Below are 24,349 nucleotides of genomic sequence, written 5' to 3'. Positions count from 1 at the left end.
CAGTCCCTGTCCGCGCCGCTCCCTGTCCGCGCCGCTCCCTGTCCGCGCCGTTCCCTGTCCGCGCCGCTCCCTGTCCGCGCCGCTCTCTGTCCGCGCCGCTCCCTGTCCGCGCCGCTCTCTGTCCGCGCCGCTCCCTGTCCGCGCCGCTCCCTGTCCGCGCCGCTCCCTGTCCGCGCCTCTCCCTGTCCGCGTCGCTCCCTGTCCGCGCCGCTCTCTGTCCGCGCCGCTCCCTGTCCGCGCCGCTCCCTGTCCGCGCCTTTCCCTGTCCGCGCCTTTCCCTGTCCGCGCCGCTCCCTGTCCGCGCCGTTCCCTGTCCGCGCCGCTCTCTGTCCGCGCCGTTCCCTGTCCGCGCCGCTCTCTGTCCGCGCCGTTCCCTGTCCGCGCCGCTCTCTGTCCACGCCGTTCCCTGTCCGCGGCCGCTCCCTGTCCGCGCCGCTCCCTGTCCGCGCCATTCCCTGTCCGCGCCACTCCCTGTCCGCGCCGTTCCCTGTCCGCGCCGCTCCCTGTCCGCGCCACTCCCTGTCCGCGCCGCTCCCTGTCCGCGCCGCTCCCTGTCCGCGCCATTCTCTGTCCGCGCCGCTCCCTGTCCGCGCCATTCCCTGTCCGCGCCACTCCCTGTCCGCGCCGCTCCCTGTCCGCGCCGTTCCCTGTCCGCGCCGCTCCCTGTCCGCGCCATTCCCTGTCCGCGCCATTCCCTGTCCGCGCCACTCCCTGTCCGCGCCACTCCCTGTCCGCGCCGCTCCCTGTCCGCGCCGCTCCCTGTCCGCGCCATTCCCTGTCCGCGCCACTCCCTGTCCGCGCCGCTCCCTGTCCGCGCCGCTCCCTGTCCGCGCCATTCCCTGTCCGCGCCGCTCTCTGTCCGCGCCGTTCCCTGTCCGCAGCCGCTCCCTGTCCGCGCCGTTCCCTGTCCGCGCCGCTCCCTGTCCGCGCCGCTCCCTGTCCGCGCCGGTCCCTGTCCGCGCCGGTCCCTGTCCGCGCCGGTCCCTGTCCGCGCCGCTCCCTGTCCGCGCCGTTCCCTGTCCGCGCCGCTCCCTGTCCGCGATGCTCCCTGTCCGCGCCGCTCCCTGTCCGCGCCGCTCCCTGTCCGCGCCGCTCCCTGTCCGCGCCGCTCCCTGTCCGCGCCGTTCCCTGTCCGCGCCGCTCCCTGTCCGCGCCGCTCTCTGTCCGCGCCGCTCCCTGTCCGCGCCGCTCCCTGTCCGCGCCGCTCCCTGTCCGCGCCGTTCCCTGTCCGCGCCGCTCCCTGTCCGCGCCGTTCCCTGTCCGCGCCGCTCCCTGTCCGCGCCGCTCCCTGTCCGCGCCAGTCCCTGTCCGCGCCGCTCCCTGTCCGCGCCGCTCCCTGTCCGCGCCGTTCCCTGTCCGCGCCGCTCCCTGTCCGCGCCGCTCACTGTCCGCGCCGCTCCCTGTCCGCGCCGCTCTCTGTCCGCGCCGCTCCCTGTCCGCGCCGCTCCCTGTCCGCGCCGCTCCCTGTCCGCGCCTCTCCCTGTCCGCGTCGCTCCCTGTCCGCGCCGCTCTCTGTCCGCGCCGCTCCCTGTCCGCGCCGCTCCCTGTCCGCGCCTTTCCCTGTCCGCGCCTTTCCCTGTCCGCGCCGCTCCCTGTCCGCGCCGTTCCCTGTCCGCGCCGCTCTCTGTCCGCGCCGTTCCCTGTCCGCGCCGCTCTCTGTCCGCGCCGTTCCCTGTCCGCGCCGCTCTCTGTCCACGCCGTTCCCTGTCCGCGCCGCTCTCTGTCCGCGCCGCTCCCTGTCCGCGCCTTTCCCTGTCCGCGCCGCTCCCTGTCCGCGCCGTTCCCTGTCCGCGCCGCTCCCTGTCCGCGCCGCTCCCTGTCCGCGCCTTTCCCTGTCCGCGCCGCTCCCTGTCCGCGCCGTTCCCTGTCCGCGCCGTTCCCTGTCCGCGCCGCTCACTGTCCGCGCCGTTCCCTGTCCGCGCCGCTCCCTGTCCGCGCCGTTCCCTGTCCGCGCCGTTCCCTGTCCGCGCCGCTCCCTGTCCGCGCCGCTCTCTGTCCGCGCCGCTCTCTGTCCGCGCCGCTCTCTGTCCGCGCCGCTCTCTGTCCGCGCCGCTCCCTGTCCGCGCCGTTCCCTGTCCGCGCCGCTCTCTGTCCGCGCCGTTCCGTCCGCGCCATTCCCTGTCCGCGCCGCTCTCTGTCCGCGCCGTTCCCTGTCCGCGCCACTCCCTGTCCGCGCCGCTCTCTGTCCGCGCCGTTCCCTGTCCGCGCCACTCTCTGTCCGCGCCGCTCCCTGTCCGCGCCGCTCCCTGTCCGCGCCGCTCCCTGTCCGCGCCCCTCCCTGTCCGCGCCGCTCCCTGTCCGCGCCATTCCCTGTCCGCGCCATTCCCTGTCCGCGCCCCCCCTGTCCGCGCCATTCCCTGTCCGCGCCGCTCTCTGTCCGCGCCGCTCTCTGTCCGCGCCGCTCCCTGTCCGCGCCGCTCCCTGTCCGCGCCGCTCCCTGTCCGCGCCATTCCCTGTCTGCGCCCCTCCCTGTCCGCGCCCCTCCCTGTCCGCGCCGCTCCCTGTCCGCGCCGTTCCCTGTCCGCGCCATTTCCCTGTCCGCGCCCCCCCTGTCCGCGCCGCTCCCTGTCCGCGCCGTTCCCTGTCCGCGCCGCTCCCTGTCCGCGCCACTCCCTGTCCGCGCCGTTCCCTGTCCGCGCCACTCCCTGTCCGCGCCGTTCCCTGTCCGCGCCGTTCCCTGTCCGCGCCGTTCCCTGTCCGCGCCGTTCCCTGTCCGCGCCGTTCCCTGTCCGCGCCGTTCCCTGTCCGCGCCGTTCCCTGTCCGCGCCGTTCCCTGTCCGCGCCGCTCCCTGTCCGCGCCGTTCCCTGTCCGCGCCCCTCCCTGTCCGCGCCGCTCCCTGTCCGCGCCGCTCCCTGTCCGCGCCGCTCCCTGTCCGCGCCGCTCCCTGTCCGCGCCGCTCCCTGTCCGCGCCGCTCCCTGTCCGCGCCGCTCCCTGTCCGCGCCGCTCCCTGTCCGCGCCGTTCCCTGTCCGCGCCGTTCCCTGTCCGCGCCGCTCCCTGTCCGCGCCGCTCCCTGTCCGCGCCGCTCCCTGTCCGCGCCGCTCCCTGTCCGCGCCGTTCCCTGTCCGCGCCGTTCCCTGTCCGCGCCGTTCCCTGTCCGCGCCGTTCCCTGTCCGCGCCGTTCCCTGTCCGCGCCGCTCCCTGTCCGCGCCGCTCCCTGTCCGCGCCGCTCCCTGTCCGCGCCGTTCCCTGTCCGCGCCGTTCCCTGTCCGCGCCGTTCCCTGTCCGCGCCGCTCCCTGTCCGCGCCGCTCCCTGTCCGCGCCGCTCCCTGTCCGCGCCGTTCCCTGTCCGCGCCGTTCCCTGTCCGCGCCCCTCCCTGTCCGCGCCGTTCCCTGTCCGCGCCGTTCCCTGTCCGCGCCCCTCCCTGTCCGCGCCCCTCCCTGTCCGCGCCGTTCCCTGTCCGCGCCGTTCCCTGTCCGCGCCGTTCCCTGTCCGCGCCGTTCCCTGTCCGCGCCGTTCCCTGTCCGCGCCGTTCCCTGTCCGCGCCATTCCCTGTCCGCGCCGCTCTCTGTCCGCGCCGTTCCCTGTCCGCGCCACTCCCTGTCCGCGCCGCTCTCTGTCCGCGCCGTTCCCTGTCCGCGCCACTCTCTGTCCGCGCCGCTCCCTGTCCGCGCCGCTCCCTGTCCGCGCCGCTCCCTGTCCGCGCCCCTCCCTGTCCGCGCCGCTCCCTGTCCGCGCCATTCCCTGTCCGCGCCATTCCCTGTCCGCGCCCCCCCTGTCCGCGCCATTCCCTGTCCGCGCCGCTCTCTGTCCGCGCCGCTCTCTGTCCGCGCCGCTCCCTGTCCGCGCCGCTCCCTGTCCGCGCCGCTCCCTGTCCGCGCCATTCCCTGTCTGCGCCCCTCCCTGTCTGCGCCCCTCCCTGTCCGCGCCCCTCCCTGTCCGCGCCGCTCCCTGTCCGCGCCGTTCCCTGTCCGCGCCATTCCCTGTCCGCGCCCCCCCTGTCCGCGCCGCTCCCTGTCCGCGCCGTTCCCTGTCCGCGCCGCTCCCTGTCCGCGCCACTCCCTGTCCGCGCCGTTCCCTGTCCGCGCCACTCCCTGTCCGCGCCGTTCCCTGTCCGCGCCGTTCCCTGTCCGCGCCGTTCCCTGTCCGCGCCGTTCCCTGTCCGCGCCGTTCCCTGTCCGCGCCGTTCCCTGTCCGCGCCGTTCCCTGTCCGCGCCGTTCCCTGTCCGCGCCGTTCCCTGTCCGCGCCGCTCCCTGTCCGCGCCGTTCCCTGTCCGCGCCCCTCCCTGTCCGCGCCGCTCCCTGTCCGCGCCGCTCCCTGTCCGCGCCGCTCCCTGTCCGCGCCGCTCCCTGTCCGCGCCGCTCCCTGTCCGCGCCGCTCCCTGTCCGCGCCGCTCCCTGTCCGCGCCGCTCCCTGTCCGCGCCGTTCCCTGTCCGCGCCGTTCCCTGTCCGCGCCGCTCCCTGTCCGCGCCGCTCCCTGTCCGCGCCGCTCCCTGTCCGCGCCGCTCCCTGTCCGCGCCGTTCCCTGTCCGCGCCGTTCCCTGTCCGCGCCGTTCCCTGTCCGCGCCGTTCCCTGTCCGCGCCGTTCCCTGTCCGCGCCGCTCCCTGTCCGCGCCGCTCCCTGTCCGCGCCGCTCCCTGTCCGCGCCGTTCCCTGTCCGCGCCGTTCCCTGTCCGCGCCGTTCCCTGTCCGCGCCGCTCCCTGTCCGCGCCGCTCCCTGTCCGCGCCGCTCCCTGTCCGCGCCGTTCCCTGTCCGCGCCGTTCCCTGTCCGCGCCCCTCCCTGTCCGCGCCGTTCCCTGTCCGCGCCGTTCCCTGTCCGCGCCCCTCCCTGTCCGCGCCCCTCCCTGTCCGCGCCGTTCCCTGTCCGCGCCGTTCCCTGTCCGCGCCGTTCCCTGTCCGCGCCGTTCCCTGTCCGCGCCGTTCCCTGTCCGCGCCGTTCCCTGTCTGCGCCGCTCCCTGACCGCGCCGTTCTCTGTCCGCGCCGCTCTCTGTCCGCGCCGCTCCCTGTCCGCGCCGCTCCCTGTCCGCGCCGCTCCCTGTCCGCGCCGCTCCCTGTCCGCGCCACTCCCTGTCCGCGCCGCTCCCTGTCCGCGCCACTCCCTGTCCGCGCCGCTCCCTGTCCGCGCCGCTCCCTGTCCGCGCCGTTCCCTGTCCGCGCCGCTCTCTGTCCGCGCCGCTCTCTGTCCGCGCCGCTCCCTGTCCGCGCCGTTCCCTGTCCGCGCCGTTCCCTGTCCGCGCCGCTCCCTGTCCGCGCCGCTCCCTGTCCGCGCCACTCCCTGTCCGCGCCGTTCCCTGTCCGCGCCACTCCCTGTCCGCGCCGCTCCCTGTCCGCGCCACTCCCTGTCCGCGCCACTCCCTGTCCGCGCCGCTCCCTGTCCGCGCCACTCCCTGTCCGCGCCGCTCCCTGTCCACGCTGCTCCCTGTCCGCGCCGTTCCCTGTCCGCGCTGTTCCCTGTCCGCGCCGTTCCCTGTCCACGCTGCTCCCTTGCCGTGGGTTTTGCCGGGTCCCCCACCCACGCTGTTTCTTGTCCGTGGGATCCTCTATCCCTTCTGCTTGTCAGTGGCTTTTCCCATTGCAGCCGACCCCCCCAAGCCGCCGGGAATCTCACCGATGTGCTGTCTGCGGAACAGAGTCCCGACGGAAGAAAAGTCCGAACATTATAGATTTTTCTGAATCAGAATTCAATTTATTCAAATTCATCATTTGATCCAAGCTGGCTGAATTATTCCTGTTTAACTTCTTTTTGAGTCTCCCGGGATCCTCTCTTCCCGCTGTATCAAGGTGAAATCCCTGTTTTCCTATTAGTCAGTTTACAATCGTTTTCCTTTTCCACAGAAAGACCTGATTGTCCTGGATGATGTTTACCGAGTGTTTGCTATTGATGCCTTAGCTTCATCTCATCCCCTTTCCTCCAAAGAAAATGAAATTAACACGCCTGCAGAAATCAACGAAGTGTTTGATTCCATTTCCTACAGCAAGGCAAGTCCTCCACTAAACCTTCCTAACCCTAACCCAAAGTCCTGTAACTTGGTCAGTCTCAAGCTAACACATTTTGAATAATTTCCTTTCCAGGGGGCGTCTGTTCTCCGCATGTTGTCCAACTTCCTCACAGAAACTGTGTTCAAAAAAGGACTCACTGTAAGTCTGAATGTTGAATTTGTCTCAATTAATGCAGAAATATTTCTGCTGCTCAAATTTTCATAATTTCCTGTCTTTTTTATAGTCCTATCTTCGCCAATTTTCATATGGGAACACAGTATATAAAGATCTCTTCGATCACCTGCAGACGGTATGTATCTTAAAGGATTGAAATAAATAATTTCTAACATTTAATAACAGTAATATTATTTAAGAATAAATTTATCGACCCTGCACCGTCTCCAAAACCTTCACATCTTTTCTAAACTGTGGAAATCATAAATTGTTAAAAATGTCAAATCTGCCCCGTCCAGTTTTAGGGCAGAGCATCTGAGGGGTGCGTGAGGGAGTGGGGGGTGAGTGAGGGGGTTTAGGGGGTGAGTGAGGGGGTTTAGGGGGTGCGTGAGGGGGTTTAGGGGGTGAGTGAGGGGGTTTAGGGGGTGAGTGAGGGGGTTTAGGGGGTGCGTGAGGGGGTTTAGGGGGTGAGTGAGGGGGTTTAGGGGGTGAGTGAGGGGGTTTAGGGGGTGAGTGAGGGGGTTTAGGGGGTGAGTGAGGGGGTTTAGGGGGTGCGTGAGGGGGTTTAGGGGGTGAGTGAGGGGGTTTAGGGGGTGAGTGAGGGGGTTTAGGGGGTGAGTGAGGGAGTGGGGGGTGAGTGAGGGGGTTTTGGGGCTGAGTGAGGGGTTTAGGGGTGAGTGAGGGGGTTTTGGGGCTGAGTGAGGGGTTTAGGGGGTGAGTGAGGGGGTTTAGGGGTGAGTGAGGGGTTTAGGGGTGAGTGAGGGGGTTTAGTGGTGAGTGAGGGGGTTTAGGGGTGCGTGAGGGAGTAGGGGGTGAGTGAGGGGGTTTAGGGGGTGAGTGAGGGGGTTTAGGGGGTGAGTGAGGGGGTTTAGGGGGTGAGTGAGGGGGTTTAGGGGGTGAGTGAGGGGGTTTAGGGGGTGAGTGAGGGAGTGGGGGGTGAGTGAGGGGGTTTTGGGGCTGAGTGAGGGGTTTAGGGGGTGAGTGAGGGAGTGGGGGGTGAGTGAGGGGGTTTTGGGGGTGAGTGAGGGGGTTTAGGGGGTGAGTGAGGGGTTTAGGGGGTGAGTGAGGGAGTGGGGGGTGAGTGAGGGGGTTTTGGGGGTGAGTGAGGGGTTTAGGGGTGAGTGAGGGGGTTTAGGGGTGAGTGGGGGGGTTTAGGGGGTGAGTGAGGGGTTTAGGGGCGAGTGAGGGGGTTTAGGGGTGAGTGAGGGGGTTTAGGGGTGAGTGAGGGGTTTAGGGGTGAGTGAGGGGGTTTAGTGGTGAGTGGGGGGGTTTAGGGGTGAGTGGGGGGGTTTAGGGGGTGAGTGAGGGGGTTTAGTGGTGAGTGAGGGGGTTTAGGGGTGAGTGGGGGGGTTTAGGGGGTGAGTGAGGGGGTTTAGTGGTGAGTGAGGGGGTTTAGGGGTGAGTGGGGGGGTTTAGGGGGTGAGTGAGGGGGTTTAGGGGGTGAGTGAGGGGGTTTAGGGGGTGAGTGAGGGGGTTTAGGGGGTGAGTGAGGGAGTGGGGGGTGAGTGAGGGGGTTTTGGGGCTGAGTGAGGGGTTTAGGGGTGAGTGGGGGGGTTTAGGGGGTGAGTGAGGGGTTTAGGGGCGAGTGAGGGGGTTTAGGGGTGAGTGAGGGGGTTTAGGGGTGAGTGAGGGGGTTTAGGGGGTGAGTGAGGGGGTTTAGGGGGTGAGTGAGGGAGTGGGGGGTGAGTGAGGGGGTTTAGGGGGTGAGTGAGGGGGTTTAGGGGGTGAGTGAGGGAGTGGGGGGTGAGTGAGGGGGTTTTGGGGCTGAGTGAGGGGTTTAGGGGTGAGTGAGGGGGTTTAGGGGTGAGTGGGGGGGTTTAGGGGGTGAGTGAGGGGGTTTAGGGGGTGAGTGAGGGGGTTTAGGGGGTGAGTGAGGGGGTTTAGGGGGTGAGTGAGGGGGTTTAGGGGGTGAGTGAGGGGGTTTAGGGGGTGAGTGAGGGGGTTTAGGGGGTGAGTGAGGGAGTGGGGGGTGAGTGAGGGGGTTTAGGGGGTGAGTGAGGGGGTTTAGGGGGTGAGTGAGGGAGTGGGGGGTGAGTGAGGGGGTTTTGGGGCTGAGTGAGGGGTTTAGGGGTGAGTGAGGGGGTTTAGGGGTGAGTGGGGGGGTTTAGGGGGTGAGTGAGGGGTTTAGGGGCGAGTGAGGGGGTTTAGGGGTGAGTGAGGGGGTTTAGGGGGTGAGTGAGGGGGTTTAGGGGGTGCGTGAGGGAGTAGGGGGTGAGTGAGGGGGTTTAGGGGGTGAGTGAGGGGGTTTAGGGGGTGAGTGAGGGGGTTTAGGGGGTGAGTGAGGGGGTTTAGGGGGTGAGTGAGGGGGTTTAGGGGGTGAGTGAGGGGGTTTAGGGGGTGAGTGAGGGGGTTTAGGGGGTGAGTGAGGGAGTGGGGGGTGAGTGAGGGGGTTTAGGGGGTGAGTGAGGGGGTTTAGGGGGTGAGTGAGGGAGTGGGGGGTGAGTGAGGGGGTTTTGGGGCTGAGTGAGGGGTTTAGGGGTGAGTGAGGGGGTTTAGGGGTGAGTGGGGGGGTTTAGGGGGTGAGTGAGGGGTTTAGGGGCGAGTGAGGGGGTTTAGGGGTGAGTGAGGGGGTTTAGGGGTGAGTGAGGGGTTTAGGGGTGAGTGAGGGGGTTTAGTGGTGAGTGAGGGGGTTTAGGGGTGAGTGAGGGGGTTTAGGGGGTGAGTGAGGGGGTTTAGGGGGTGAGTGAGGGGGTTTAGGGGGTGAGTGAGGGGGTTTAGGGGGTGAGTGAGGGGGTTTAGGGGGTGAGTGAGGGGGTTTAGGGGGTGAGTGAGGGAGTGGGGGGTAAGTGAGGAGGTTTTGGGTGTGAGTGAGGGGGTTTAGGGGGTGAGTGAGGGGTTTAGGGGGTGAGTGAGGGAGTGGGGGGTGAGTGAGGGGGTTTTGGGGGTGAGTGAGGGGTTTAGGGGTGAGTGAGGGGGTTTAGGGGTGAGTGAGGGGGTTTAGGGGGTGAGTGAGGGGTTTAGGGGCGAGTGAGGGGGTTTAGGGGTGAGTGAGGGGGTTTAGGGGTGAGTGAGGGGTTTAGGGGCGAGTGAGGGGGTTTAGGGGGTGGGTGAGGGGTTTAGGGGCGAGTGAGGGGGTTTAGGGGTGAGTGAGGGGGTTTAGGGGTGAGTGAGGGGTTTTATGGGGTGAGTGAGGGGGTTTATGGGGTGAGTGGGGGGGTTTGGGGGTGAGTGAGGGGGTTTAGAGGCGAGTGAGGGGGTTTAGAGGCGAGTGAGGGGGTTTACGGGGTGAGTGAGGGGTTTTGGGGGTGAGTGAGGGAGTAGGGGGTGGGTGAGGGGGTTTACGGGGTGAGTGGGGGGGTTTACGGGGTGAGTGAGGGGGTTTAGGGGTGAGTGAGGGGGTTTACGGGGTGAGTGAGGGGTTTAGGGGTGAGTGAGGGGGTTTAGAGGCGAGTGAGGGGGTTTAGGGGTGAGTGAGGGGGTTTAGGGGTGAGTGAGGGGTTTTGGGGGTGAGTGAGGGAGTAGGGGGTGAGTGAGGGGGTTTACGGGGTGAGTGGGGGGTTTACGGGGTGAGTGAGGGGGTTTAGGGGTGAGTGAGGGGTTTTGGGGGTGAGTGAGGGAGTAGGGGGTGAGTGAGGGGGTATACGGGGTGAGTGGGGGGTTTACGGGGTGAGTGAGGGGGTTTACGGGGTGAGTGAGGGGTTTTGGGGGTGAGTGAGGGGTTTTGGGGGTGAGTGAGGGAGTAGGGGGTGAGTGAGGGGGTTTACAGGGTGAGTGGGGGGTTTAGGGGGTGAGTGAGGGGGTTTAGAGGCGAGTGAGGAGGTTTACGGGGTGAGTGAGGGGGTTTACGGGGTGAGTGAGGGGGTTTACGGGGTGAGTGAGGGGTTTTGGGGGTGAGTGAGGGAGTAGGGGGTGAGTGAGGGGGTTTACGGGGTGAGTGAGGGGGTTTAGAGGCGAGTGAGGGGGTTTACGGGGTGAGTGAGGGGTTTTGGGGGTGAGTGAGGGGGTTTAGAGGTGAGTGAGGGGGTTTAGAGATGAGTGAGGGGTTTAGGGGGCGAGTGAGGGGTTTACGGGGTGAGTGAGGGGTTTTGGGGGTAAGTGAGGGGGTTTAGAGGTGAGTGAGGGGTTTAGGGGGTGAGTGAGGGGTTTACGGGGTGAGTGAGGGGTTTTGGGGGTGAGTGAGGGGGTTTAGAGGTGAGTGAGGGGTTTAGGGGGTAGGGTACAGGTAAGTCAATAAACCCTTTGCTGGAGGCTGTCTTGATTATGGAGGAATCTCTGTTTCAGAGACGAGGTGGGACTGAGTGACGGGAGTTTCTGCCCCGGAGCGATTCAGGACACCCTGATTGGCTGACACAGGCGCCACCTGGAACTGGGGCAATTACTTTCTTTTTCTTTTTTAAAAATAAATTTAGAGTACCCAATTACAATTTTTCCAATTAAGGGGCAATTTAGCGTGGCCAATCCATCAACCTGCACATCTTTGGGTTGTGGGGGTGAAACCCACGCAAACACGGGGAGAATGTGCAAACTCCACACGGACAGTGACCTGGGGCCGGGATTGGCGCTCGAGTGCCTGGCAAACAGGAGCTGCATGTGGCCACTGCACAAACCCTCATTCCGGCCAAGCAGATGGCCCTGGTTATGCTGGTGCGTGCCCATCCCGTTGATGGGTTAGTTAGAACATAGAACATAGAAAATACAGCACAGAACAGGCCCTTCGGCCCACGATGTTGTGCCGAACCTTTGTCCTAGATTAATCATAGATTATCATTGAATTTACAGTGCAGAAGGAGGCCATTCGGCCCTTTGAGTCTGCACCAGCTCTTGGAAAGAGCACCCTACCCAAACTCAACACCTTCACCCAACACCAAGGGCAATTTGGACATTAAGGGCAATTTATCATTGGCCAATTCACCTAACCTGCACATCTTTGGACTGTGGGAGGAAACCGGAGCACCCGGAGGAAACCCACGCACACACGGGGAGGACGTGCAGACTCCGCACAGACAATGACCCAAGCCGGAATCGAACCTGGGACCCTGGAGCTGTGAAGCAATTGCGCTATCCACAATGCTACCGTGCTGCCCTCAAGAACAAATAAATCTACACTATATCATTTTACTGTAATCCATGTATCTATCCAATAGCTGCTTGAAGGTCCCTAATGTTTCCGACTCAACTACTTCCACAGGCAGTTGGAGTCAGAGGGCACCTAGTGGGGTGTCCTGGGGGAGGGGGGGGGGTGCTATATGACTCGTAGCCCCAGGTTCACAGTGGACTGTTAACGGTGCGTGCAGCTGCATGTCTGCCTTCCCGGCTGCGGCAATGGTGTTCCCTGCCCGTCCTCCCGACAATACGCCCACCTCGAGGCCACCCCCCGCTACTGCCCCGGGCCCTGACAGAAGCCCCCCAGACAGCGACACAACTGCCAACAAACTATATCTGCTTCAGAAAGTTAAAAGACAGGACCTCGAGGGTTGTAATCTCGGGATTACTCCCTGTGCCACGTGCCAGTGAGGCTAGAAATAGGAAGATAGAGCAGACAAACACGTGGCTAAACAGCTGGTGTAGGAGGGAGGGTTTCTGTTATCTGGACCACTGGGAGCTCTTCCGGGGCAGGTGTGACCTGTATAAGATGGACGGGTTGCATCTAAACCGGAGAGGCATAAATATCCTGGCCGCGAGGTTTGCTAGTGTCACACGGGAGGGTTTAAACTAGTATGGCAGGGGGGTGGGCACGGGAGCAATAGGTCAGAAGGTGAGAGCATTGAGGGAGAACTAGGGAATAGGGACAGTGTGGCTCTGAGGCAGCGCAGACGGGGAGAAGTTGCTGAACACAGCGGGTCTGGTGGCCTGAAGTGCATATGTTTTAATGCAAGGAGCATTACGGGTAAGGCAGATGAACTTAGAGCTTGGATTACTACTTGGAACTATGATGTTGTTGCCATTACAGAGACCTGGTTGAGGGAAGGGCAGGATTGGCAGCTAAACGTTCCAGGATTTAGATGTTTCAGGCGGGATAGAGGGGGATGTAAAAGGGGAGGCGGAGTTGCGCTACTTGTTCAGGAGAGTATCACAGCTATACAGCGAGAGGACACCTCAGAGGGCAGTGAGGCTATATGGGTAGAGATCAGGAATAAGAAGGGTGCAGTCACAATGTTGGGGGTATACTACAGGCCTCCCAACAGCCAGCGGGAGATAGAGGAGCAGATAGGTAGACAGATTTTGGAAAAGAGTAAAAACAACAGGGTTGTGGTGATGGGAGACTTCAACTTCCCCAATATTGACTGGGACTCACTTAGTGCCAGGGGCTTAGACGGGGCAGAGTTTGTAAGGAGCATCCAGGAGGGCTTCTTAAAACAATATGTAAACAGTCCAACTAGGGAAGGGGCGGTACTGGACCTGGTATTGGGGAATGAGCCCGGCCAGGTGGTAGATGTTTCAGTAGGGGAGCATTTCGGTAACAGTGACCACAATTCAGTAAGTTTTAAAGTACTGGTGGACAAGGATAAGAGTGGTCCGAGGATGAATGTGCTAAATTGGGGGAAGGCTAATTATAACAATATTAGGCGGGAACTGAAGAACATAGATTGGGGGCGGATGTTTGAGGGCAAATCAACATCTGACATGTGGGAGGCTTTCAAGTGTCAGTTGAAAGGAATACAGGACAGGCATGTTCCTGTGAGGAAGAAAGATAAATACGGCAATTTTCGGGAACCTTGGATGACGAGTGATATTGTAGGCCTCGTCAAAAAGAAAAAGGAGGCATTTGTCAGGGCTAAAAGGCTGGGAACAGACGAAGCCTGTGTGGCATATAAGGAAAGTAGGAAGGAACTTAAGCAAGGAGTCAGGAGGGCTAGAAGGGGTCATGAAAAGGCATTGGCAAATAGGGTTAAGGAAAATCCCAAGGCTTTTTACACTTACATAAAAAGTAAGAGGGTAGCCAGGGAAAGGGTTGGCCCACTGAAGGATAGGCAAGGGAATCTATGTGTGGAGCCAGAGGAAATGGGCGAGGTACTAAATGAATACTTTGCATCAGTATTCACCAAAGAGAAGGAATTGGTAGATGTTGAGTCTGGAGAAGGGGGTGTAGATAGCCTGGGTCACATTGTGATCCAAAAAGACGAGGTGTTGGGTGTCTTAAAAAATATTAAGGTAGATAAGTCCCCAGGGCCGGATGGGATCTACCCCAGAATACTGAAGGAGGCTGGAGAGGAAATTGCTGAGGCCTTGACAGAAATCTTTGGATCCTCGCTGTCTTCAGGGGATGTCCCGGAGGACTGGAGAATAGCCAATGTTGTTCCTCTGTTTAAGAAGGGTGGCAGGGATAATCCCGGGAACTACAGGCCGGTGAGCCTTACTTCAGTGGTAGGGAAATTACTGGAGAGAATTCTTCGAGACAGGATCTACTCCCATTTGGAAGCAAATGGACGTATTAGTGAGAGGCAGCACGGTTTTGTGAAGGGAAGGTCGTGTCTCACTAACTTGATAGAGTTTTTCGAGGAGGTCACTAAGATGATTGATGCAGGTAGGGCAGTAGATGTTGTCTATATGGACTTCAGTAAGGCCTTTGACAAGGTCCCTCATGGTAGACTAGTACAAAAGGTGAAGTCACACGGGATCAGGGGTGAACTGGCAAGGTGGATACAGAACTGGCTAGGCCATAGAAGGCAGAGGGTAGCAATGGAGGGATGCTTTTCTAATTGGAGGGCTGTGACCAGTGGTGTTCCACAGGGATCAGTGCTGGGACCTTTGCTCTTTGTAGTATATATAAATGATTTGGAGGAAAATGTAACTGGTCTGATTAGTAAGTTTGCAGACGACACAAAGGTTGGTGGAATTGCGGATAGCGATGAGGACTGTCTGAGGATACAGCAGGATTTAGATTGTCTGGAGACTTGGGCGGAGAGATGGCAGATGGAGTTTAACCTGGACAAATGTGAGGTAATGCATTTTGGAAGGGCTAATGCAGGTAGGGAATATACAGTGAATGGTAGAACCCTCAAGAGTATTGAAAGTCAAAGAGATCTAGGAGTACAGGTCCACAGATCACTGAAAGGGGCTACACAGGTGGAGAAGGTAGTCAAGAAGGCATACGGCATGCTTGCCTTCATTGGCCGGGGCATTGAGTATAAGAATTGGCAAGTCATGTTGCAGCTGTATAGAACCTTAGTTAGGCCACACTTGGAGTATAGTGTTCAATTCTGGTCGCCACACTACCAGAAGGATGTGGAGGCTTTAGAGAGGGTGCAGAAGAGATTTACCAGAATGTTGCCTGGTATGGAGGGCATAAGCTATGAGGAGCGATTGAATAAACTCGGTTTGTTCTCACTGGAACGAAGGAGGTTGAGGGGCGACCTGATAGAGGTATACAAAATTATGAGGGGCATAGACAGAGTGGATAGTCAGAGGCTTTTCCCCAGGGTAGAGGGGTCAATTACTAGGGGGCATAGGTTTAAGGTGAGAGGGGCAAAGTTTAGAGTAGATGTACGAGGCAAGTTTTTTACGCAGAGGGTAGTGGGTGCCTGGAACTCACTACCGGAGGAGGTAGTGGAGGCAGGGACGATAGGGACATTTAAGGGGCATCTTGACAAATATATGAATAGGATGGGAATAGAAGGATACGGACCCAGGAAGTGTAGAAGATTGTAGTTTAGTCGGGCAGTATGGTCGGCACGGGCTTGGAGGGCCGAAGGGCCTGTTCCTGTGCTGTACATTTCTTTGTTCTTTGTTCTTTGTTCTATCCCTGAGACATGGTTTAATATCGCAGCTAAATGGCAGCACTCCCTTAGTCGCGTCGCTCCAACAATGCAGCACTCCCTCAGTCGCGTCCCTCCAACAATGCAGCACTCCCTCAGTCGCGTCCCTCCAAAAATGCAGCACTCCCTCAGTCCCGTCCCTCCAGCAATGCAGCACTCCCTCAGTCGCGTCCCTCCAACAATGCAGCACTCCCTCAGTCGCGTCCCTCCAAAAATGCAGCACTCCCTCAGTCCCGTCCCTCCAACAATGCAGCACTCCCTCAGTCGCGTCCCTCCAAAAATGCAGCACTCCCTCAGTCCCGTCCCTCCAGCAATGTAGCACTCCCTCAGTCCCGTCCCTCCAGCAATGTAGCACTCGCTCAGTCTGGTCCCTCCAACAGTGCAGCACTCCCTTAGTCCTGTCTCTCCAACAATGCAGCACTCGCTCAGTTCCGCCCCTCCAACAATGCAGCACTCCCTCAGTCCCGTCCCTCCAGCAATGTAGCACTCGCTCAGTCTGTTCCCTCCAACAGTGCAGCACTCCCTCAGTCCTGTCCTTCGAACAATGCAGCACTCCCTGAGTCCTGTAACTCCAACAATGCAGCACTCCCTCAGTCCTGTCCCTCCAACAAAGCAGCACTCCCTCAGTCCTGTCCCTCCAACAATGCAGCGCTCCCTCAGTCCTGTAACTCCAACAATGCAGCACTCCCTCAGTCCTGTCCCTCCAACAATGCAGTGCTCCTTCAGTTCTGTAACTCCAACAATGCAGCACTCCCTCACTCCTGCCCCTCCAACAATGCAGCACTCCCTCAGTCCTGTCCCTCCAACAACGCAGAGCTCCCTCAGTCCTGTAACTCCAAAAATACAGCACTCCCTCAGTCCTGTCCCTCCAACATTGCAACACTCCCTCAGTCCTGTAACTCCAACAATGCAGCACTCCCTCAATCCTGTCCTTCGAACAATGCTGTGCTCCCTCAGTCCTGTCCCTCCAACATTGCAACACACCCTCAGTCCCGTCGCTTCAACAATGCAGTGCTCCCTCAATCCTGTACCTCCAACAATGCAGCACTCCCTCAGTCCGTCGCTCCAACAGTGCAGTGCTCCCTCAGTCCTGTAACTCCAACAATGCAGCACTCCCTCAGTCCTGTCCTTCGAGCAATGCAGCACGCCCTCTGTCCTGTCCTTCGAACAATGCAGCACTCCCTTAGTACTGTCCTTCGAACAATGCAGCACTCCCTCAGTCCTGTCCTTCAAACAATGCAGCGCTCCCTCAGTCCTGTCCTTCGAACAATGCAGCACTCCCTCTGTCCGGTCCTTCAAACAATGCAGCACTCCCTCAGTCCCGTCGCTCCAACTATGCAGCACTCCCTCAGTCCTGTCCTTCGAACAATGCAGCGCTCCCTCAGTCCCGACGCTCCAACAATGCAGCACTGCCTCAGTCCTGTCCTTCAAACAATGCAGCGCTCCCTCTGTCCCGTCGCTCCAACAATGCAGCACTCCCTCAGTCCTGTCCTTCGAACAATGCAGCACTCCCTCAGTCCTGTCCCTCCAACAATGCATCACTCCCTCAGTCCTGTCCCTCCAACAGTGCAGCAGTCCCGCAGTCCTGTCCTTCGAGCAATGCTGTGCTCCCTCACTCCTGTCCCTCCAACATTGGAACACTCCCTCAATCCTGTCCTTCGAACAATGCAGCACTCCCTCAGTCCTGTCCTTCAAACAATGCAGCACTCCCTCTGTCCGGTCCTTCGAACAATGCAGCACTCCCTCAGCCCTCTCCTTCGAACAATGCAGCGCTCCCTCAGTCCTGTCGCTCCAACAATGCAGCACTCCCTCAGTCCCATCGCTCAAACAATGCAGCACTCCCTCTGTCCGGTCCTTCGAACAATGCAGCACTCCCTCTGTCCGGTCCTTCAAACAATGCAGCACTCCCTCTGTCCGGTCCTTCGAACAATGCAGCACTCCCTCAGTCCTGTCCTTCGAACAATGCAGCACTCCCTCAGTCCTGTCCCTCCAACAGTGCAGCACTCCCTCAGTCCTGTCCTTCGACCAATGCTGTGCTCCCTCAGTCCTGTCGCTCCAACAATGCAGCACTCCCTCAGTCCCGTCGCTCCAATAATGCAGCACTCTCTCAGTCCTGTCCTTCGAACAATGCAGCGCTCCCTCAGTCCCGTCGCTCCAACAATGCAGCACTGCCTCAGTCCTGTCCTTCAAACAATGCAGCTCTCTGTCAGTCCTGTCCCTCCAACAATGCAGCACTCCCTCAGTCCCGTCGCTCCAACAATGCAGCACTCCCTCAGTCCTGTCCTTCGAACAATGCAGCACTCCCTCAGTCCTGTCCCTCCAACAGTGCAGCACTCCCGCAGTCCTGTCCTTCGAGCAATGCTGTGCTCCCTCAGTCCTGTCCCTCTAACATTGGAACACTCCCTCAGTCCTGTAACTCCAACAATTCAGCACTCCCTCAATCCTGTCCTTCGAACAATGCTGCACTCCCTCAGTCCATCGCTTCAACAATGCAGTGCTCCCTCAATCCTGTACCTCCAACAATGCAGCACTCCCTCAGTCCGTCGCTCCAACAGTGCAGTGCTCCCTCAGTCCGTCACTCCAACAGTGCAGTGCTCCCTCAGTCCTGTAACTCCAACAATGCAGCACTCCCTCAGTCCTGTCCTTCGAGCAATGCAGCACTCCCTCAGTCCTGTAACTCCAACAATGCAGCACTCCCTCAGTCCTGTCCTTCGAGCAATGCAGCACTCCCTCAGTCCTGTAACTCCAACAATGCAGCACTCCCTCTGTCCTGTCCTTCGAACAATGCATCACTCCCTCAGTCCTGTCCTTCGAACAATGCAGCGCTCCCTCGGTCCTGTAACTCCAACAGTGCAGCACTCCCTCAGTCCTGTCCTTCGAACAATGCTGTGCTCCCTCAGTCCTGTCGCCCCAACATTGCAACACTCCCTCAGTCCTGTAACTCCAACAATGCAGCACTCCCTCAATCCTGTCCTTTGAACAATGCTGCACTCCATCAGTCCCGTCGCTTCAACAATGCAGTGCTCCCTCAATCCTGTACCTCCAAAAATGCAGCATTCCCTCAGTCCTGTCCTTCAAACAATGCAGCGCTCCTTCGGTCCTGTAACTCCAACAATGCAGCACTCCCTCTGTCCGGTCCTTCAAACAATGCAGCACTCCCTCAGTCCTGTCCCTCCAACAATGCATCACTCCCTCAGTCCTGTCCCTCCAACAGTGCAGCACTCCCTCAGTCCTGGCCTTCGAACAATGCTGTGCTCCCTCAGTCCTGTCCCTCCAACATTGCTACACTCCCTCAGTCCTGTAACTCCAACAATGCAGCACTCCCTCAATCCTGTCCTTCGAACAATGCTGCACTCCCTCAGTCCCGTCGCTTCAACAATGCAGTGCTCCCTCAATCCTGTACCTCCAACAATGCAGCACTCCCTCAGTCCGTCGCTCCAACAGTGCAGTGCTCCCTCAGTCCTGTAACTCCAACAATGCAGCTCTCCCTCAATCCTGTCCTTCGAACAATGCTGCACTCCCTCAGTCCCGTCGCTTCAACAATGCAGTGCTCCCTCAATCCTGTACCTCCAACAATGCAGCACTCCCTCAGTCCGTCGCTCCAACAGTGCAGTGCTCCCTCAGTCCTGTAACTCCAACAATGCAGCTCTCCCTCAATCCTGTCCTTCGAACAATGCTGCACTCCCTCAGTCCCGTCGCTTCAATAATGCAGTGCTCCCTCAATCCTGTACCTCCAGCAATGCAGCACTCCCTCAGTCCGTCGCTCCAACAGTGCAGCACTCCCTCAGTCCTGTCCTTCGAGCAATGCAGCACTCCCTCTGTCCTGTCCTTCGAACAATGCAGCACTCCCTCATTCCTGTCCCTCCAACAATGCATCACTCCCTCAGTCCTGTCCCTCCAACAGTGCAGCACTCCCTCAGTCCTGTCCTTCGAACAATGCTGTGCTCCCTCAGTCCTGTCCCCCCAACATTGCAACACTCCCTCAATCCTGGACCTCCAACAATGCAGCACTCCCTCAGTCCGTCGCTCCAACAGTGCAGCACTCCCTCAGTCCTGTCCTTCGAGCAATGCAGCACTCCCTCTGTCCTGTCCTTCGAACAATGCTGCTCTCCCTCAGTCCCGTCGCTTCAACAATGCAGTGCTCCCTCAATCCTGTACCTCCAACAGTGCAGCACTCCCTCAGTCCGTCGCTCCAACAGTGCAGTGCTCCCTCAGTCCTGTAACTCCAACAATGCAGCACTCCCTCATTCCTGTCCTTCGAGCAATGCAGCACTCCCTCTGTCCTGTTATTCGAACAATGCAGCACTCCCTCAGTCCTGTCCTTCGAACAATGCAGCACTCCCTCACTCCTGTCCTTCAAACAATGCAGCGCTCCCTCGGTCCTGTGACTCCAACAATGCAGCACTCCCTCTGTCCTGTCCTTCAAACAATGCAGCGCTCCCTCGGTCCTGTCCTTCAAACAATGCAGCACTCCCTCAGTCCCGTCGCTCCAACAGTGCAGCACTCCCTCTGTCCTCTCCTTCAAACAATGCTGCACTCCCTCACTCCTGTCCTTCAAACAATGCAGCGCTCCCTCGGTCCTGTAACTCCAACAATGCAGCACTCCGCTGTCCGGTCCTTCAAACAATGAAGCACTCCCTCAGTCCTGTCCCTCCAACAATGCATCACTCCCTCAGTCTTGTCCCTCCAACAGTGCAGCACTCCCTCAGTCCTGTCCTTCGAACAATGCTGTGCTCCCTCAGTCCTGTCGCCCCAACATTGCAACACTCCCTCAGTCCTGTAACTCCAACAATGCAGCACTCCCTCAATCCTGGCCTTTGAACAATGCTGCACTCCATCAGTCCCGTCGCTTCAACAATGCAGTGCTCCCTCAATCCTGTACCTCCAAAAATGCAGCATTCCCTCAGTCCTGTCCTTCAAACAATGCAGCGCTCCTTCGGTCCTGTAACTCCAACAATGCAGCACTCCCTCTGTCCGGTCCTTCAAACAATGCAGCACTCCCTCAGTCCTGTCCCTCCAACAATGCATCACTCCCTCAGTCCTGTCCCTCCAACAGTGCAGCACTCCCTCAGTCCTGGCCTTCGAACAATGCTGTGCTCCCTCAGTCCTGTCCCCCCAACATTGCTACACTCCCTCAGTCCTGTAACTCCAACAATGCAGCTCTCCCTCAATCCTGTCCTTCGAACAATGCTGCACTCCCTCAGTCCCGTCGCTTCAATAATGCAGTGCTCCCTCAATCCTGTACCTCCAACAATGCAGCACTCCCTCAGTCCGTCGCTCCAACAGTGCAGCACTCCCTCAGTCCTGTCCTTCGAGCAATGCAGCACTCCCTCTGTCCTGTCCTTCGAACAATGCAGCACTCCCTCAATCCTGTCCCTCCAACAATGCATCACTCCCTCAGTCCTGTCCCTCCAACAGTGCAGCACTCCCTCAGTCCTGTCCTTCGAACAATGCTGTGCTCCCTCAGTCCTGTCCCCCCAACATTGCAACACTCCCTCAATCCTGTACCTCCAACAATGCAGCACTCCCTCAGTCCGTCGCTCCAACAGTGCAGCACTCCCTCAGTCCTGTCCTTCGAGCAATGCAGCACTCCCTCTGTCCTGTCCTTCGAACAATGCTGCTCTCCCTCAGTCCCGTCGCTTCAACAATGCAGTGCTCCCTCAATCCTGTACCTCCAACAGTGCAGCACTCCCTCAGTCTGTCGCTCCAACAGTGCAGTGCTCCCTCAGTCCTGTAACTCCAACAATGCAGCACTCCCTCATTCCTGTCCTTCGAGCAATGCAGCACTCCCTCTGTCCTGTTATTCGAACAATGCAGCACTCCCTCAGTCCTGTCCTTCGAACAATGCAGCACTCCGTCACTCCTGTCCTTCAAACAATGCAGCGCTCCCTCGGTCCTGTGACTCCAACAATGCAGCACTCCCTCTGTCCTGTCCTTCAAACAATGCAGCGCTCCCTCGGTCCTGTCCTTCAAACAATGCAGCACTCCCTCAGTCCCGTCGCTCCAACAGTGCAGCACTCCCTCTGTCCTCTCCTTCAAACAATGCTGCACTCCCTCAGTCCTGTCCTTCGAACAATGCAGCACCTCCTCAGTCCTATACTTCGAACAATGCTGCACTCCCTCAGTCTTGTCCTTCGAACAATGCAGCACTCCCTCAGTCCTGTCCTTCAAACAATGCAGCACTCCCTCAGTCCCGTCGCTTCAACAATGCAGTGCTCCCTCAATCCTGTACCTCCAACAATGCAGTGTTCCCTCAATCCTGTACCTCCAACAATGCAGCACTCCCTCAGTCCGTCGCTCCAACAGTGCAGTGCTCCCTCAATCCTGTACCTGCAACAGTGCAGTGCTGCCTCAGTCCGTCGCTTCAACAGTGCAGTGCTCCCTCAGTCCTGTAACTCCAGCAATGCAGCACTCCCTCAGCCCTGTCCTTCGAACAATGCAGCACTCCCTCTGTCCTGTCCTTCGAACAATGCAGCACTCCCTCAGTTCTGTCCTTCAAACAATGCAGCGCTCCCTCGGTCCTGTAACTCCAACAATGCAGCACTCCCACTGTCCGGTCCTTCAAACAATGCAGCGCTCCCTCGGTCCTGTCCTTCAAACAATGCAGCACTCCCTCAGTCCTGTCCTTCAAACAATGCAGCACTCCCTCAGTCCCGTCGCTCCAACAGTGCAGCACTCCCTCAGTCCTGTCCTTCAAACAATGCAGCACTCCCTCAGTCCCGTCACTCCAACAATGCAGCACTCCCTCAGTCCTGTCCTTCAAACAATGCAGCACTCCTTCAGTACTGTCCTTCAAACAATGCAGCACTCCCTCAGTCCCGTCGCTCCAATAATGCAGCACTCCCTGAGTCCTGTCCTTCGAACAATGCAGCGCTCCCTCAGTCCTGTCGTTCGAACAATGCAGCACTCCCTCTGTCCGGTCCTTCAAACAATGCAGCACTCCCTCAGTCCCGTCGCTCCAACAATGCAGCGCTCCCTCAGTCCTGTCCTTCGAACAATGCAGCGCTCCCTCAGTCCCGTCGCTCCAACAATGCAGCGCTCCCTCAGTCCCGTCGCTCTAACAATGCAGCACTGCCTCAGTCCTATCCTTCGAACAATGCAGCACTCCCTCAGTCCTGTCCCTCCAACGGTGCAGCACTCCCTCAGTCCTGTCCTTCGAACAATGCTGTGCTCCCTCAGCCCTGTCCCTCCAACAATGCATCACTCCCTCAGTCCTGTCCCGCCAACAGTGCAGCACTCCCTCAGTCCTGTCCTTCGAACAATGCTGTGCTCCCTCAGTCCTGTGCCTCCGACATTGCAACACTCCCTCAGTCTTGTAACTCTAACAATGCAGCACTTCCTGAATCCTGTCCTTCGAACAATGCTGCACTCCCTCAGTCCCGTCGCTTCAACAATGCAGTGCTCCCTCAATCCTGTACCTCCAACAATGCAGCACTCCCTCAGTCCTGTCCTTCAAACAATGTAGCACTCCCTCAGTCCTGTCCCTCCAACAATACATCACTCCCTCAGTCCTGTCCCTCCAACAATACATCACTCCCTCAGTCCTGTCCCTCCAACAGTGCAGCACCCCCTCAGTCCTGTCCTTCGAACAATGCTGTGCTCCCTCAGTCCTGTCCCCCCAACATTGCAACACTGCCTCAGTCCTGTAACTCCAACAATGCAGCACTCCCTCAATCCTCTCCTTCGAACAATGCTGCACTCCCTCAGTCCCGTCGCTTCAACAATGCAGTGCTCCCTCAATCCTGTACCTCCAACAATGCAGCACTCCCTCAGTCCGTCGCTCCAACAGTGCAGCACTTCCTCAGTCCTGTCCTTCGAACAATGCAGCACTCCCTCAGTCCTGTCCTTCCAACAATGCAGTGCTCCCTCGGTCCTGTAACTCCAACAATGCAGCATTCCCTCTGTCCGGTCCTTCAAACAATGCAGCGCTCCCTCGGTCCTGTCCTTCAAACATTGCAGCACTCCCTTAGTCCTGTCCTTCAAACAATGCAGCACTCCCTCAGTCCCGTCGCTCCAACAGTGCAGCACTCCCTCAGTCCTGTCCTTCAAACAATCCAGCACTCCCTCAGTCCCGTCGCTCCAATAATGCAGCACTCCCTGAGTCCTGTCCTTTGAACAATGCAGCGCTCCCTCAGTCCTGTCCTTCGAACAATGCAGCGCTCCCTCAGTCCCGTCGCTCCAACAATGCAGCACTGCCTCAGTCCTGTCCTTCGAACAATGCATCACTCCCTCAGTCCTGTCCCTCCAACAGTGCAGCACTCCCTCTGTCCTGTCCTTCGAACAATGCTGTGCTCCCTCAGTCCTGTCCCCCCAACATTGCAACACTCCCTCAGTCCTGTAACTCCAACAGTGCAGCACTCCCTCAGTCCCGTCGCTTCAACAATGCAGTGCTCCCTCAATCCTGTACCTCCAACAATGCAGCACTCCCTCAGTCCGTCGCTCCAACAGTGCAGTGCTCCCTCAGTCCTGTAACTCCAACAATGCAGCACTCCCTCAGTCCTGTCCTTCGAGCAATGCAGCACTCCCTCTGTCCTGTCCTTCGAACAATGCAGCACTCCCTCAGTCCTGTCCTTCAAACAATGCAGCACTCCCTCGGTCCTGTAACTCCAACAATGCAGCATTCCCTCTGTCCGGTCCTTCAAACAATGCAGCGCTCCCTCGGTCCTGTCCTTCAAACATTGCAGCACTCCCTTAGTCCTGTCCTTCAAACAATGCAGCACTCCCTCAGTCCCGTCGCTCCAACAGTGCAGCACTCCCTCTGTCCTGTCCTTCGAACAATGCTGCACTCCCTCAGTCCTGTCCTTCGAACAATGCAGCACTCCCTCAATCCTGTCCTTCAAACAATGCACCACTCCCTCAGTCCCGTCGCATCAACAATGCAGTGCTCCCTCAATCCTGTACCTCCAACAATGCAGTGCTCCCTCAATCCTGTACCTCCAACAATGCAGCACTCCCTCAGTCCGTCGCTCCAACAGTGCAGTGCTCCCTCAGTCCGTCGCTCCAACAGTGCAGTGCTCCCTCAGTCCTGTAACTCCAACAATGCAGCACTCCCTCTGTCCTGTCCTTCGAGCAATGCAGCACTCCCTCTGTCCTGTCCTTCGAACAATGCAGCACTCCCTCTGTCCTGTCCTTCAAACAATGCAGCGCTCCCTCGGTCCTGTGACTCCAACAATGCAGCACTCCCTCGGTCCTGTCCTTCAAACATTGCAGCGCTCCCTCGGTCCTGTGACTCCAACAATGCAGCACTCCCTTAGTCCTGTCCTTCAAACAATGCAGCGCTCCCTCGGTCCTGTGACTCCAACAATGCAGCACTCCCTTAGTCCTGTCCTTCAAACAATGCAGCGCTCCCTCGGTCCTGTGACTCCAACAATGCAGCACTCCCTAGTCTTGTCCTTCGAACAATGCATCACTCCCTCAGTCCTGTCCTTCAAACAATGCAGCACTCCCTCAGTCCTGTCCTTCAAACAATGCAGCACTCCCTCAGTCCCGTCGCTCCAACAATGCAGCACTCCCTCAGTCCTGTCCTTCGAACAATGCAGCGCTCCCTCAGTCCCGT

The 24,349-nt window shown here is 59.5% G+C and overlaps 1 protein-coding gene across 1 annotated transcript in view; it reads left to right on the top strand.

Annotated features, from left to right (window-relative positions):
* Positions 1 to 24,349, top strand: part of LOC140387330 (aminopeptidase N-like) — a 272,573-nt gene that overhangs the window by 96,045 nt on the left and 152,179 nt on the right. Inside the window, exons 7-9 of the mRNA XM_072470259.1 lie at positions 5,780 to 5,923; positions 6,017 to 6,082; positions 6,168 to 6,233. Coding sequence (XP_072326360.1) covers positions 5,780 to 5,923; positions 6,017 to 6,082; positions 6,168 to 6,233 — 276 coding nt within the window. The remainder of the gene's footprint in view (positions 1 to 5,779; positions 5,924 to 6,016; positions 6,083 to 6,167; positions 6,234 to 24,349) is intronic.

The sequence above is a fragment of the Scyliorhinus torazame genome, chromosome 12, assembly GCF_047496885.1.
Source record: "Scyliorhinus torazame isolate Kashiwa2021f chromosome 12, sScyTor2.1, whole genome shotgun sequence".
In the NCBI taxonomy this organism is placed as follows: Eukaryota; Metazoa; Chordata; class Chondrichthyes; order Carcharhiniformes; family Scyliorhinidae; genus Scyliorhinus; species Scyliorhinus torazame.
Note: the sequence above shows the minus strand (reverse complement) of the source record. Positions and strands in the feature narration are given on the sequence as shown.